This window comes from Culex pipiens, chromosome 2 (assembly GCF_016801865.2).
Source record: "Culex pipiens pallens isolate TS chromosome 2, TS_CPP_V2, whole genome shotgun sequence".
Taxonomy (NCBI): Eukaryota; Metazoa; Arthropoda; class Insecta; order Diptera; family Culicidae; genus Culex; species Culex pipiens.
In genome coordinates, this window is record NC_068938.1 from 166,401,054 (window position 1) to 166,416,854 (window position 15,801).

At 33.0% G+C, this 15,801-nt stretch overlaps 1 protein-coding gene across 1 annotated transcript in view; it reads left to right on the forward strand.

The window, feature by feature from the left end:
* Positions 1-5,302: 5,302 nt before the first annotated feature.
* Positions 5,303-15,801, forward strand: part of LOC120427759 (activating signal cointegrator 1 complex subunit 2 homolog) — a 31,939-nt gene continuing 21,440 nt past the window's right edge. The window contains exons 1-3 of the mRNA XM_039592668.2: positions 5,303-5,746; positions 5,823-5,908; positions 10,403-10,510. Of these exons, the coding sequence (XP_039448602.1) occupies positions 5,702-5,746; positions 5,823-5,908; positions 10,403-10,510 (239 nt within the window). The 5' untranslated portion in view covers positions 5,303-5,701. The remainder of the gene's footprint in view (positions 5,747-5,822; positions 5,909-10,402; positions 10,511-15,801) is intronic.

Below are 15,801 nucleotides of genomic sequence, written 5' to 3' on the forward strand. Positions count from 1 at the left end.
ATTTTTTGTCGCCACTTTCCTTATCAGGAAAACTGTTTCATGCACCCTATGCCATGCTTGTCAAACCATGAAACCCTTCTTCAATCGCCATGTTTTTCCTCACTAGTGCACTAGTGTCGGCGGCAACTTTGTGCCACTCACAAACCTGTACAATAAAAAAATGCAAAAAAATTAACACTTTCAACAAAACAACCACCAACTACAACATTTGTACAAGAAAATCCACCAGAAGCCATCGGCGTCTACTTCCGACAACAAATGTGCAATGTTTTCATACACTCCTCACACACACACAAAACGTTTCCGTCACTGCGAGGGGTGAAACACGATACCACTGCCATGTACTCAAGCCAGTATGTAAAATTGCACTTAAATTGCTGTACCTTTTCACGTATAGCAAACTTACTTAGAACCTTCTTGGCAATTAGCTGACGGGGCTTCTCTCATTTGAGCTCCTCCTTGATCGCCATCTCAGAATGGATTTCATTCATATACGCGTTGGCGTACAACAATCAAATTATCCGCTCAAGTCAACTGTGCACGACGAAACAGTGAGCGGTAGAGTTGCCAGTTTAATTTTTTGAAACAAATTAAGTTAAGGCATGCGCGAGCTACTGAATTTTCCGAAAAAAAATATACGATTGAGTTTGACAGGTGGAAACGTCGAAAACTGGTCTAAAGTGGGCACATTTTCACGCGAAACCGGAAAAAGATGACGAGCACTCTTCGATTCACGTGCTCTAAGGGGTTATTTTAGGCCTTGATCACGAATCCGAGGTTCATGGTCCGATATCTCTGACGGATGGGGCGGTACGACCCCTTCTATTTTACTTAAACAGTTTTTTTGTGAAAAATGTACATTTCACAGTATTTAAAAACGGCCAAAACATTCAATATTACGCCCTTTTGAAATGCTAGTCTTGATTTAAAATTTTTGAATATATTTTTTTCGAAAAGATCGGAAAATTTCACGAATGTTTCATATTTTAACATTGAAAATCAGACCATTAGTTGCTGAGATATCGACATTAGAAAATGTTGGGTTGTTTGGGTGAGACTTAGAAAATATCAATTTTCCTGGTTTTAAACCTTTGCATGGCAATATCTCAGCAACTAAGGGTCGTATCGACAAAGTTCAAAAAAGCAAAATATATAGAATTTTCTCAGCTTTTCAAAAATATTTTTTTCAAAGCTGGGCAAACATGAGCACTAATTTAAAAAAAATGAAAAACTGGGACTATTTTCAAAAAAGTTACCTAAAAATGGCTATGACTTGAAAACGGTGCACTTTATCAAAAAATCACTAAAATACTTTTTGATTGCTAATTCGATTTAACATCGAAAAATGAAGTTGTAAAAATTTTTGCGACCATCATTTCGATTTTTTGAAAAAATCTGTATTGATTCAATAAATCATAACTCGGTCAAAGATTTTTTGCCCATTCTGTCTGGAAATTTCTGAAAAGTTGGCATTTGATGTCCTCTAAAACATATCAAAAAATAAAAAATAAAAATAGTGTTTTTTTGCAAATCAAGTTTTGGTGACAAAAAGTGAAATTAAAATCACCAAATTTTTTTTTACCGTGTATCATATTTTTTCAGTGTAGTCCATACCCATACCTGCAACTTTGCCGAAGACACCAAATCGATCAAAAAAATCCTTCAAAAGATACAGATTTTTGAATTTTCACATATCATTTTTGTATGGATAGCTGCCAAATTTGTATGGAAAATTATATGAACGAACTAATGATGCAAAATGGCTTCTTTGGGCATACCGAAGGCACCAAAAAAGTTTCAGCCGGATTAAAAAATGCAAAAATTAAAATTAAAGAAAAAAGACCGATTCCTTAGAGAACTGCTCTACTTTCAAACCTGCAATTACTCAGAAAGGTGATTTTTTAATTTAGATAATTTTTTTTTTCATTTTAATATTAAGTGCTGCAGGATTACTTTTTAGAGTAAAAAAATATTGAACAATGACTGATCAGACAAAAACAAACATTTTGATGCATTCTTCACGAGTTATCGAAATTCTATGAAAAGTTTTTAGAAAACCTGTGGGTTGAAAATGAGAGTTTTTTTTTTATCTTTTTCAATATTTCAATGTTTTCTTGAAGATTTCTTCCATTAACCCTCTACTGCCCAATTTTTTTCGAAAATATTTATTTTACCCGTTTTCAGGAGGTCATTTTGAGCAACTTTTGATCTACGAAAAACTTAACTTCTCTTGTTTTATTTTTAGTATTTTAATTTGCATTTATCTTGTTTAGTTTATGTTTGTTTTTGGTAGTATTTGGCCTATTCTATCACCTTATATAAATACATTTTGCCAATCGATTTTTTTCACGTTTTTACAGTCACTCTTTCAATTTTTTTTTCATGTTTATCACATTTTCTGCTATATAATGGCACCATCATCATTTAAATTGTAAAAAAAAAAATGCGTAGAGGCATAGTCTGGGACACTACAAAAATTACTGCATACTTCTTTTTACTGAAAATATTGGAAATGTTAGTAAAAAACACTGCCAAAGTTGACACCTGAAAAATTTACATTTTTAAAAACATTGGCAAAGTCACATAAAACAAGTTAAACTTCCAACCCAGAAATTTTCTGAAATTCTAAGAGTTCTTCTTTCCAATGCTTTTTAAAGATCAAAAATCGGTTGGAAATTGATTTTTGGTGATTTTTTTAGATCGAAGCCCGTCTTAAGGCGGGGTTAGGTTGTAGAGGGTTAAGCAAATTAATATAATTAGAAAAATTTAAAGTCCCAAATCAAAGAAAGTTAAGTGCGTTTGATATTGTTAATTTACAAAAAAAAAAAAACATTTTACATATTAAATTGAAGAAAAAACAGCTTAAGATAAGATAAAATTCACTTTTATATTTTTTACAGTATCTGAGAATTGTGGATAAAATAATAAGTTTAGCTGTGTTTCCAAAATCATTTCGAAATAATAAAAAATTGCTATTATACTTGACAAAATCAGAAACAGAAATAAAGATAAAAGTTAATTTTCAATTACATTCCAGGTCGAATTTTAAAAAGTGATCAAAACCAATTCTAAGGTAATTTTTCAAAGGGACGTAACCTTGCTTTAAAACGCCCAAGGTTACGTCCTAGAGTAAAGTTATCTTAGAGTTTTGCAATGCATTAAATAATTGTTGGATCTGCTTTGCTTTTTGTAGTCAAAACATCACAAGTAGCAATAGGGTTTTGAATAACTTCAACCAGAAAATTTATGTTTATGAATATCAACCAAAAAATTTATGATTTTTTTTTTAGAAAATTCCAAATTTAAAAAAAAAATGAGTATGTTATTTTGGGGACCTTTTGGTTTATGATTTCCCTTGAATTGAGAATGTGCAAAATACAGTTGATGTGATATGAATAACTATCATTATGTATAAAACAGATTTCAATAAACATTAACTACCAACATTTTGCAGAGCGATGAATTTATGATGAAATTGCAAAAACTAAAAAAATATTTAATACCCGATAATAATAAACATATTATCAATAACAAAAAAATATTTCTGATAAATTGTAAAACTTTTTAAACAAATAGATTATTTATATAGACCAAATTTATGAATCATGAAATTATTTTTATCATAAAAGTTTTTTTTAAGTATCGAAAATTGAACCAATAGTTTTCTAAATATCGTTAGTTAAAAATTAAAGGCTGATTTTGTGACACATAAAAAAGTCATTTTCAATTCGAATTCTTTGTTAGGCTGTGTCTCGGAAACTAATTGTCCAATTTTCAGCCTTTCAATAATTTTTCAATTCTGTTATTAAATTTTTTGTCTGTTTTTTTGGACATTAAATAAACAGTACGTTTTCATAAATTCATTTCACCTGAACCAGATTTTGTAGTCATGGCCCAAAAGATTTATTTTTTTAGTCTCCTAAAACATATCAAAAAATTTAGAAAATAAATAGATACGGATTTCGGGAATTCAACTTTTAGTCATGAAAAGTAAATTAAAAATCGTTTTTTTTCTTATCCTTCAACTTTGCTGAAAAAAATAAAATGTCTTCTCAAGATACAAAATTTCATGGATTTGACACATTCTCCAGCGACGAAATGACATGTTTTGGCAATTGGGTTGTACATTTTGAACAAATCGCGAAATAATTTGGGGAAATCTAGAGAACTACTAAACTAAATTTGTATCGCACTTATTGAAATTATTGTTAAAATTTTTTTCGATTGAACATATGTGCACTTGTTTTTTGTTTCATGCGTTTCTTCATTGTTTTCTAAATGTTTTTTAGTATCTTTTATTAATTTTTCTGATTTCCATTAAAATTATTTTGAATAAATTTTCTCCTGGAATTTTTGTTCCTTGTTATGATTTGGCTTAGTTAACCCTCTGCAACCCAACCCCGCCTCTAGACTGGCTTCGATTTAAAAAATCACCAAAAATCCATTTTTCAACCAATTTTTGATCTTTAAAAAGCATTAGAAAGAAGAACTTTTAAAATTTTGGAAAATTTTAGGGTTTGAAGTTTGACTTGTTTTATGTGACTTTGCCAATGTTTTTAAAAATGTATTTTTTTTAGGGGTCAACTTTGGCTGTGTTTTTTACTAACATTTCCTATATTTTAAGTAAAAAGAAGTATGCAGTAATTTTTCTAGTGCCCCAGACTATGCCTCTACGCATTTATTTACAATTTAAATGATAATGGTTCCATTTTATAGCAGAAAATGTGAAAAACATGCAAAAAAATTAAAAAGTTACTGTAAAAACATGAAAAAATTAGATAGGCAAAATGTAATGATAGGAGGTGGTAGAGTAGGCCAAATACTACCAAAAGCAAACATAAACTAAACAAGATAAATGCAAATTAAAATACTAAAAATGAAACAAGAAAAACATAAAACAAGAGAAGTTAAGTTTTTCGTAGAACAAAAGTTGCTCAAAATGACCTCCTAAACACGGGAAAAATAAAAAAATTCGAAAAAAATTTGGGCAGTAGAGGGTTAAATTTCAAAGTTTTTTTTTGCGCTCCGAAGAAGTAATTTCACGTTACAAGAACTGACAACCCTAAACCTAAGCTGCTAAAACGAGTATGTACTTAACATTTAGCGTGCTTACCTGTAGCGCTCGCACGCGCGTGAAAAAAGGTATTGTTTTTCATTTTATGTTTCTTTTTCCCCTCGCAGCGCGCTTGTCGAATGGAGATTACTATCAACCGCTACACACACTTAAGTTACGGTTGATAGTGTCTGTCTGGCTGTAAGTGTTCAAGTCGGAGGGCGCGAAAACCTTTGAATGGCACCAGGGAAATTATTTATCGTTTGACCGCCGAACGGAACGGATCGCGACGTTTGTTGGGAAATTGTGTCACCAAATAGTTTGAAACCCAGGAAAACGTAGTGATAACACGTTGATTTGCGAAATAACCAGCAATGAAAGCAATGAATCTTCATTCCAAGTGGGTTGGTGTAACTTTCCCGCGGTAACGCGAGCACATGTGCAACAAAACAATGAAAGTGGAAACCAGTTGGCCCTTCTTTCGAGAGCTTGGCTGATAACGATTCGTGTTTTTATTTCTGAGGAAAGAGAAAGAAGTGTTCAACAAGAAAATTGATAGATTTCCATTTAGTGTGTAATTTTTGGTGATTGATTTGGGAGCGAGTGTGTGTAAAAAGCAGAGCAAATCAAAAAGCAATCGTTGAAAATATGGTTAAGCCAGCGTCTAGAATAGTGATCAAGTTTCTCGAATTAGTAAGTGTTGCTAAAAGCTAGCGAGGCTGGAAAAGTTTCATTGATGGAATGCTGTTGTTGTTCGTTTCATTCACAGCTAGGATGTGTTGCGTGCATTATCACTAAAATCATCACCGATCACGAGTCGCGGCGAGTGTTCGTGAGGAATCAAAAATTATCTAGGTAAGATTCTTGATCGAGCTGGAAGGAGGAAGATCAAATGAGTCATTCTGGCAGAGTTTAAGGGGATATCTATTCACCACTTGTACAATTTAATGGTAGGTGGCCACTCTCCACACTCTCCATATCTGCTTTTTGTATGAACAATTGTCCACAAAAGAAGGGAGGGGCTAAAATGTATTGGTGCCTTCCTCACTCCCTACCATAAATTGTTCAAACAAAACATCAGAAAATAATTGATATTCTACATGAAACTTGTTCGATTTGCCAACGATAGGTTGAATGCCTCAAAAAAATATAATAAACAAGCTAAACCCGACAAACTTCGTCTTGTCTTTTTTTGTTTCTTGACGTTTTTAGCTTGTTTGCTTATTCAGCCTCCTGCGATCAAAGTTAGATTTAACATAACTGTTCCCATACAATCTGTAGATTTTCCGGAATCGTTTCCAGAGTGGCCAAAGTTGTCACTTTTTGGCGAAGAACCTTCCTTGGACTTATACGAACCCATCGCAACAAAGAGCACCTCGATCCGACGCTTCGTATTATTCGCGTTCGAACAAAACCATCGAAAAAAAGATATCACTTAATTGATGCATAACATCACCTAATTTGATTTTCGGTCACTTATACAACATCCAGATAACACATTGTTATACATAACTTTAAAACTTCGTGTCAAAAATTGAAACAAAAATCAATAGCAACGTAATTCTTAACCAAGTCGAATGCGACAGCTAGTGCGGAAAAAAGTCAATTCCCGAAATCGTGAACTGTGTTCATGAATATGAGAACCACGAAGTAATATATTCACGTTTATACACTCAACCCCCGGTGGTTTGTCACTTTTTCGCTTGCACTTTTTAGTTTGTACCCCGATGGTTTGACAAAGTCAAACTAAAAAGTGATGAACTGTCACTTTTTACACGGGACACACACTAACTTTAAAACCAATCGTTTGGTAGTGTGTGTGAGCTCCGTGTAAAGAGGGTGTCAAACTAAAAAGTGACCCCGGTCGTTTGACAATCATTGATGGTAAACCATCGGGGTTTGAGTGTAGTGCAAATGCACCATTAGGGTGGAATCGAATTTTTTTTTTTCGGCAGCACATTTTTTGGGTCCCTTTTCGGATCCCAAACAACCTCCAAAAATTGGGGAGCAATTGGTTAAGCCCACGATTAGCAAAATAAAATTTGTATGGAAAATTCCATGAGGAAACTTGCATTTCCACATTTTTGAAATAACAAAATTCAATGCTATATTCCCGGATTTCAACAGATCAGAATCAGAACAGATCATCTCTTTTTTTGGCACCGTCCAAAGGTTTGAGATTTTCGTATTTTTTCAAACCTTTGTTTTCTAATGGCCATATGGAAATTGAATGTTGGTAAACTATCTAAGATTAATCCTAAGTCAAAAGTTGTTTGATGTCATTCGAATTGTGTTTGTTTTAGAAAATCACGTGAGGTGTATCGATTTTTGACCTGTAGTCACCCCAACTGAAGATACTTAAAACCTGGTATGTAATTTTTAAAGATTTAGCCGAGCTACCTTAGTCGAGAGGTTACGGGTTTCACCTTGTAAGCGGAAGGTGATGGGTTCGATTCCTGTCTGGCTCGGCAAGTTAGATCCCTTCAAAGAAAAAATCTGCTCACTGGTAATACTGACCGGTAGGGGATGGGTTTCGACTAGTGGCGTGCTGGATTTCCAATCCAGAGGTCGTGAGTTCGATTCTCGTACCGGGATGATGATGTTTTTAAAGATAATTTTTTTGTTTATGTTTTTATTATTCAAAATCTTTTCAACAATTTATTGAAGTGCAGCAAATATGTTTAAAATTAGATAAATGTAATTATTATAAGAAAGATTCAATAAAGTATATTTAATTCAAAAAAAAATGTTAAAAATTAGATGATGTTTCAAATGTAGTTTTTCATTCTTTTTATGGTTTAAGAATATTCTTTGTCATGAAATTATAAAAAATCGATCGGTATATAAAAATGTTTCTCTTATGATCAATGTTGTTATTTATTTATTAACGTGACTTTAACCTAGAGAGGTCATTTGTCACTTCATGATCATCAAAATAAAGCCTTTGTTTGCACAAGTTCTTATAATCTACATAGTTGCCTGTTTCGGATTAAGTTAACATTACCGTTTGATTATATTGCTTTATTTTTTGCTTTTTTATATTATTAATAATATTTCTGCCTTCAAATTAAATCATTAACCTTGTGTCTTTTGCAGCCGGCTGCCTAAGATTAAAACATAAACCGATAAACATTTCGCTTTTTGTCGCATCACCTATCACGGTGATTCCACTTTCCCGTGTCTTACCACTGCACAGTGGGATAAAATCGTGAAAAAGGCGATTACATCCACATCTCGGAACGCGGCTGGTTTCCCAAGTCCTGCCAGGTTCCAGGTGCCCCGGGGGAAGAATTGGCCACTTTGGCCCAGTAAAAAGGGCAAGATGCATGTCAAACTTCATGATTTTTCAAAACTAATGCATATAAACGTTGAGCATGAGCATGAGCATGAGCATGGTTGACTGCCAATGAGCTGCTACTCCGTTATTGACGGATCAGCTGAAGTTAAACAATGAATCAAAAATGATCAGTGGGAGCCAACCATCCGTTCACTGTTTAACCTCTGAAGATCCCTACTTTATTAGTCAATACCGGCACCCTCTCAAGAAGCCTGCAGTTCAACGAAAGGGAGGAATGTTAGTCCGATAGTTGAACACACACATGATTATTATTTTTTTTGGGTTAGTAGGATAAGGTATTGGCTTTTCGATGCCTCCCGAGCTACGATGCTATGGGGAGGACTTTCATAACAAACCCGTCGGCGAGCCTTCCGAGCAACGATGCTATGGGAAGGTCTTTCTGGTTAACAAACAAAGTCACTCACACACAATTATTTCACTCCACTATTAATTAATCCAAAATGTCAGTGCGTCTTTCGATCATTATATAGAAATGGCTTTTTCACCAAAAAAAATAAAACCTTATTCGAAAAAAATATACACAATTTACCCGACGCCGTGCCTTCCGATCAACGATGATATAGGAAGGGCTTTGAAAATAACAAAACAATTAATTAAGATCACAAAAAAATCACAAAAAACACCAATTACTCAACGAAAATTACGCTCAAGACACAAACTATTCAGTAAGTCATGCTATTATTCGATTACCACAATCACTCACCCCATACGAATAGCGACACAAAAGCACACCAAAAAATTAACCTGAATAATCACGACTTCGCGTCCCAACTTTCAGCGCACCAATGATGCTATTATTCGATTACCACAATCACTCACCCCATATGAATAGCGACACAAAAGCACACCAAAAAATTAACCTGAATAATCACGACTTCGCGTCCCCACTTCCAGCGCACCAATCTCAAAACTAATGCATATAAACGTTCTCTAAAAACAAAAAAATATGATTATGATTTCAAAAGAAGTATCCCAAATTCTTCAATTGGTCTTGAAAACGCTTCTTATGCATTATTTTTGAAAAATCATGAAGTTTGACATGCATCTTGCCCTTTTTATTGGACCAAAGTGGCCAATTCTTCCCCCAGGGCACCTGGAACCGGTCACAGTAGTTCAGAATTGATCACGTAATTGGACACTAGTAGTAGGCTGCTCTGTTGGAATCATGACGTTTTAAATGCAAAATGCCATAATTATTGGACCTTCCTGGTCAATCTTCCACCGGGGTCCCGGAACATGGTTCCTGTGGTCGATTTTGTACTGTCTTATCTTGGGGGATTTTTATACGTCATATTTTGTCTAGAGCACTTTTTCGTTGATATTTGGCCACTGGGATTTTTTTTAAAATCGTCGGAAAAAAAGTTCCGGTGAAAATACGGCCATATCTCGGTTCCGCGTGGTCCACGCAGGATGAAACCCCCTCCAATCGATTCCCAGGACTTTTTTACATAGTCGTGGCAGGACTTGGGGAACACTAGCCGCGTTCCGAGATGTAGACGTAATCGCCTTTTCACGATTTTATACCACTGTGCACTGGTCGTGGCCGGCACCGGTATTGATCAGCATGATCTTTGGGGGGGGGGGGGGGATCTTTGGAACATGCGAAGTGGTGATGATTGGTTCCTACTTTTCATCTTTCCATGGAGCATTTTTTGAAGTTCTGGTCACTTTTCATCATAACTAATCGTTTTAAAACTTTGAAAACAAAGTTTTTCAAATCGATGCCTCTGTGCTCTCTTGTACTAAACTTCCTGGGATTATCTAGTTAGCATAATAGAGCACAGAGGCATCGAAATGTTTACAACCTCATTTAGCAGGCCAGAATATTTAAAAAAATGATTTAAAACATAATTCAAGCAGTCGATAGAAAAGGTAAATGACAAGATCAAATAAAACAAAACCTACATTTAAAATACGCGTTTTCAAATGATACAAATAACTTTGAAACTTCTATTTATTCACATTTTGTTTTGCTATACCCATCTTTCCAGAGAATGGAGTCTGATTCACAATGTCACCTGGAGCAGCGGTGGCAACGCATTTACCAATATCGTCTACGGCGGTTACACGATAGTCATCGCACTAATGCTAATCACAAGGTCAGTAGTAAAGTCGTTAATCTCAGCAGTGGTTAGTAGGTATAGCTTGCTAAAATATTCGTCCCTCAACCGGTTCAGTAATGATTCACATGCAAACAAAACGAAAAAAAAGTCTCAAAGTTCTCATGCACTTGGTCTTGAACGGCGGTTAGTTGAAGTCACTAACAGCATATGAGAAAGATACCATCATCAAGCCAAGAGCGACTAAAAGAAACAATTGATTCGGCGTAGTTTTTCCCACAACCGTCGTCACACGTGTGTGCCCCTCCCACCTTTCCACCCGTTTCCTTCCCTTTGGCGTGCGATAACTTCATTACCGGACAGTTGTGACGGCGCACGGTAAAGCACACACCGTGTTTACCACTCGAATAAATCATTTCCTTCCTTTGAGGAAAAACAGGCCTTTATGGTTGGGTTAGGAGGTGCAGCGATACGTATGGTGGATGAACGACACTTCTTTTACGGCGTTTTGTTAAATTCCACGAGTTTAGGGTGGAGTTGTGATTACTAGCTTTGGGAAGTTTCAGCTGTTTACATTTTTTTTGGATTATTTTACAAAAAAATAAAAAAATAATATTTGAAATTAAAAAGATTTAAGATAAAGTGAGTAAGATTACAAAAGGTCTTGACAAATCAACTCAAATACATTGAAAATTTTGTTTGTTTTAGAGAGCAATTCTCGGAGATTTCGGTCATTATTTTTTTTTGTATTTTTTAATTCGGCTGAACTTTTTTGGTGCCTTCTGTATGCCCAAAAAAGTCATTTAACATCATTAGTTATGTAATTATATATAATATTATATTATTTTAAATACAAATTTGGCAGCTATCCATACAAAAATGATATATGATTTTTTTTTCTTATATGTCTTAGGGGATGTCCCCCAAATGCCAACTTTTCAGAAATTTCCAGAACGGGCAAAAAATCTATGATCGAGTTATGAATTTTTGAATCGATACTGATTTTTCAAAAAATCGAAATCAATAATAATTTTTCAACTTCATTTTTCGATGTTAAATCGAATTTGTAATCAAAAAGTACTTTAGTGAAATTAAAAAAAAGTGCACCGTTTTCATGTTATAGCCATGTTTAGGCAACTTTTTGGAAAATAGTCGCAGTTATTCATTTTTTCAAACAAGTGCCCATGTTTGCCCACTTTTGAAAAAAATATTTTTGAAAAGCTGAGAAAATTCTCCATATTTTGCTTTTTTGAATTTTGTTGATACGATATATTGCCATGCAAAGGTTTAAAAACAAGAAAATTGATGTTTTCTAAGTCTCACCCAAACAACGCTCCATTTTCTAATATGGATATCTCAGCAATTAATGGTCAGATTTTCAATATTAATATATAAAACATTCGTGAAATTTTCCGATCTTTTCGAAAAAAAATATTTTCAAAATTTTAAATCAAGGCTAACATTTCAAAACATTAAATTTTACGCCCTTTTGTCTCATTGATCCTTTAATAAACTTTTCAAAATTTATGTTAATCTTTCAAAACATGGATTGAAAGTGGTTTTTGGCATAATTATTGAGTTTTAAATCCATTTAACAAAAAATATAAAGTCATTTGGTATAAATATATGGATTTTACAAAATTTAAATACATTTGTTAATTAAAGTTTCAAGTTGGTAAAATTGATTAAAAATAATTAAGGCGAGTAAGGCGTCATCCATACAGTACGTACGCTCTTTGGGGGGGGGGGGTTCCGTAGGTGTGACAAGATGTGACGAAGGGGGGGGGGGGTTTGTGAGACTGTGACGTCACGCTAGGTTTTTTTATGAATGCATATTATTAATAAGAATTGTGTTCAGTTAAATGTGAAGTTCATTTCCTCAATTTTTTGCTTACTGTTATTAAGAAGCATCACATTATAATTGATAGTATAGTCAAAATTCTATTTTTTATTCAGCTTGAACTTTAATATTTTCCAATTTCTGGCTTGGTACAAACAAATTCTTTGAATGCAGGGTGTTCATAAGGAAACTGCTACAAATGGTATGGACTTATTAGACACAAAGCTGTGAAAAACATGTTTTCATGATTTTTTTATACTAAGTTATGCCAGGTCTTCTTATTTTAATTAGGTAAAAATCTTTTTTTTATATCGCTATGTTAATTCTTTAAAAAATATTTGAGTGTATTTTATTAGACAACCTATCATTTTTTGCCTTTCTTACTAAAGAAAGGTATAGGTTTTTTACTTTGCCAGGACGTCATTTCCATCTTCGTAAATATGTCGATTCAGCATGAATTTTAAGCGGAAAAATCGCCAAAAAACCACACTGCATCGATTTTCGACGCTCTATCGATTCACCTTGACAGAACTCGTCTATCTCGAACCCTCGAATTTTGAGAAAATAAATTCCGTGGAGGTCGAGTGATGTTCGTATGTGGTAAAATTTTGCAAAATTTTGTGTCGCGCCGTTCTCATATATCCGATTTCGATTCTTCTAAATTCAGATGAAAGCTAGTGTGCTGAACCTGGGCGAGTTGCCGCGCAAATTTCGAAATATCCATCTGTTTTTGGATGCGGCCAGACTTTTCAACAAAATACACAGTTTTCAAATGAAAATATGGTCAAATTTTTTCATTTTCATATATTTTATTTATCTCAAAAATTGCATTTTTCGAGCCCTACAACCTCCCAAATTTTCATCCAGATTCATAATATGGTTCTGGAGTTAGAGCCGTTTGATTGACCTACCATAAGAAAAAAAAATCCCTAAAAAAAGGTAAAAGCCCACCTGGTGACCTTCGCCAACATTTTTCATTTCTGATTTTATTCGAAATTTCTTGCTACATTCATAGTACAGACCATGAGTGAGCATCTGAAACAAATTCAACATCGATCGACAATCCTGATCAATTTTTAGAACGATTTACTTTTTGCCTTTCTTACTAAAGAAAGGTATAGGTTTTACTTTAAGCCAGGACGTCATTTCCATCTTCGTAAATATGTCAATTCAGCTTGAATTTTAATCGGAAAAATCGTCAAAAAATCACACTGCATCGATTTTCGACGCTTCGTCGCCAAGTCGACAAGTTGTCAAGTTGAGCTTCGAATACTGGCGCGAGAATGCTGGCGCATCTATTTTGTGGCTCGACTAATACTCATTTTGTAGTAGCTTGTCTACCGATGTTTCCTTCAATATGTAAGATATTGTAGCTTTTCTGTTTCTTTTGCCCTGTCCGTTTTTGCATAACTGTCCAATGTTTATGCAAAAACCTTTGTGACATAGAACATTCATCCGGCTACAATCAACTTGTTTCCCGTGCGTTTCTAAAATCGCCTAAATGTAGACTTCATTTTCGTAAGTTTATTTAACAGGGTTCATTGGATTCCAATAGGAGCTTTCTAAGCTTTTCATCGTTTATATCGTTTTCAAAGTGTTCAATGCTGGCGACTCCAACCCACATAGAAAAATGGGCGGAAAACGGCCAAAAAGCGGGGACGTTTTGCCTGAAAGCGGGCCCTATTTTCAGCACGCTTTTTCCCCTCGTTGTGGCCCATTTCGTGCCAGAATGCAACATTTAGGCGGGCGTTACGCATTTTGGCCGCTGTGTTACGCCCGTCTGTGGCACGCTTTTGGGCCCGTTTTGACCACGATAACGGGCCTATAAATGGGGGACCGACGTGCCGGAAACCGGGGGGTTTTTCCTTCCTGTTTACTTCGGATTTCAAGTTAGGGCGATTAAATAAAATAGGGTGACAAATAAACACGACAGATTATTTTTTTTATTTAAAAAAATATTTAATTAACAACAAAACATAAACCAATTACCTAACTAGCTAAACAAAATATAAGTTGGGTTAGTATGTTAACAGGACTTTAAATTGATTTTATTGGTAATTTGGACAAATTTAGTTAGATTTCGTTAAATTTAGTTAAACTTAGTTAAATTTAGTTAAATTCAGTTAAAATCAGTAAACTTTAGTTAAATTTAGTTGAATATAGTTGAATAAAGTAAAATTTAGTTAAATTTGTTAAGACTTAATTAAGTTTAGTTGAATTTAGTTATATTTAGTTACCATTGTAAAAATTAGTTAGATTAAATCAAATTTGACAAGGTTTCGTATAATTTCGCTTCATTTATTTCTAATTAGTAAACTTTGGCTAAATTAAGTTATATCAAGTGAAAATTAGTTAAAATAAGTTAAATTGACTTAAATTGAGTTATATATAGTTAATGTTAGTTATATTTAGTTAAACTAAATTAAATGTAGTAAAATTTAATTAAATATATTTAATTTTAGTTAGATTTAGTAAAATTTATTTCAATTTAGTAACATTTGATTAAATTTAGTTACATTTAGTCAAAATATGTCAAATTTAGTTAGATTAAGTAAAAGTTAATTCAGTTTCGTAAAATAACGCTTAATTTATTTCAATTTAGTAAAATTTAGTTACATTCAGCTAAATTTAGTTATATTTAATTAAACTAAGTTAAATTTTGTCAAATTCAATTGAATTTAGTAAAATTTAATTAAATTTAGTTGAATTTAGTTACATTTAATTAAAATAAGTAACATTTATTTAAAATAAGTTACATTTAGTTAGAATAAGCAAAATTTAATAAAGTTTCGTAAAACTTCACATAATTTATTTCAATTTATTGGAATTTAGTAAGCTTTTGCTAATTTTTGTTATATTAACTTTAAATTAGTTCAATTAATTTAAATTTAGTTCAATTGAGTTACATTAAGATACATTGAGTTAAATTTAGTTATATTTAGTTAAACTTAGTTAAATTTAGTTTTGTTTAGTTAAATTCAGTTAAATTAAGTTAAATTTAGTTGAATTATGTTGGACCTAATTAAATTTAGTTGAATTTAGTTACATTTAGTCAAAATAAGTCAAATTAGATAAGAATTAGATAAAGTAAAATTTAATTAAGTTTCATTAAATTTCGCGTAATTTATTTCAATTGAGTTAAATTTAGTTAAACTTTGTTAAATTAAGTAAAATTTAGTTGAGTTTAGTTAAATTCAGTTGAATTCAGTTAGATTTAGTTAAATTTAGGTCAATTTAGTTAGATTTAGTCAAATTAAGTTAAATTTAGTTAGATTTAATTAATGTTAGTTGAATTTAGTAACATTTAGGTAAAATAAGTGTGAATTAGTTAGATTAAGTAAAATTTAATTAAGTTTCGTAAAATTTCGCTTAATTTAGTTCAATTTAGTTAATTTTGGCTAAATTAAGTTATATTAAGTTAAAATTAGTGAAAATAATTTAAATTTAGTTAAATTGAGTTATATTTAGATACATTTAGTAAAATTAAGTT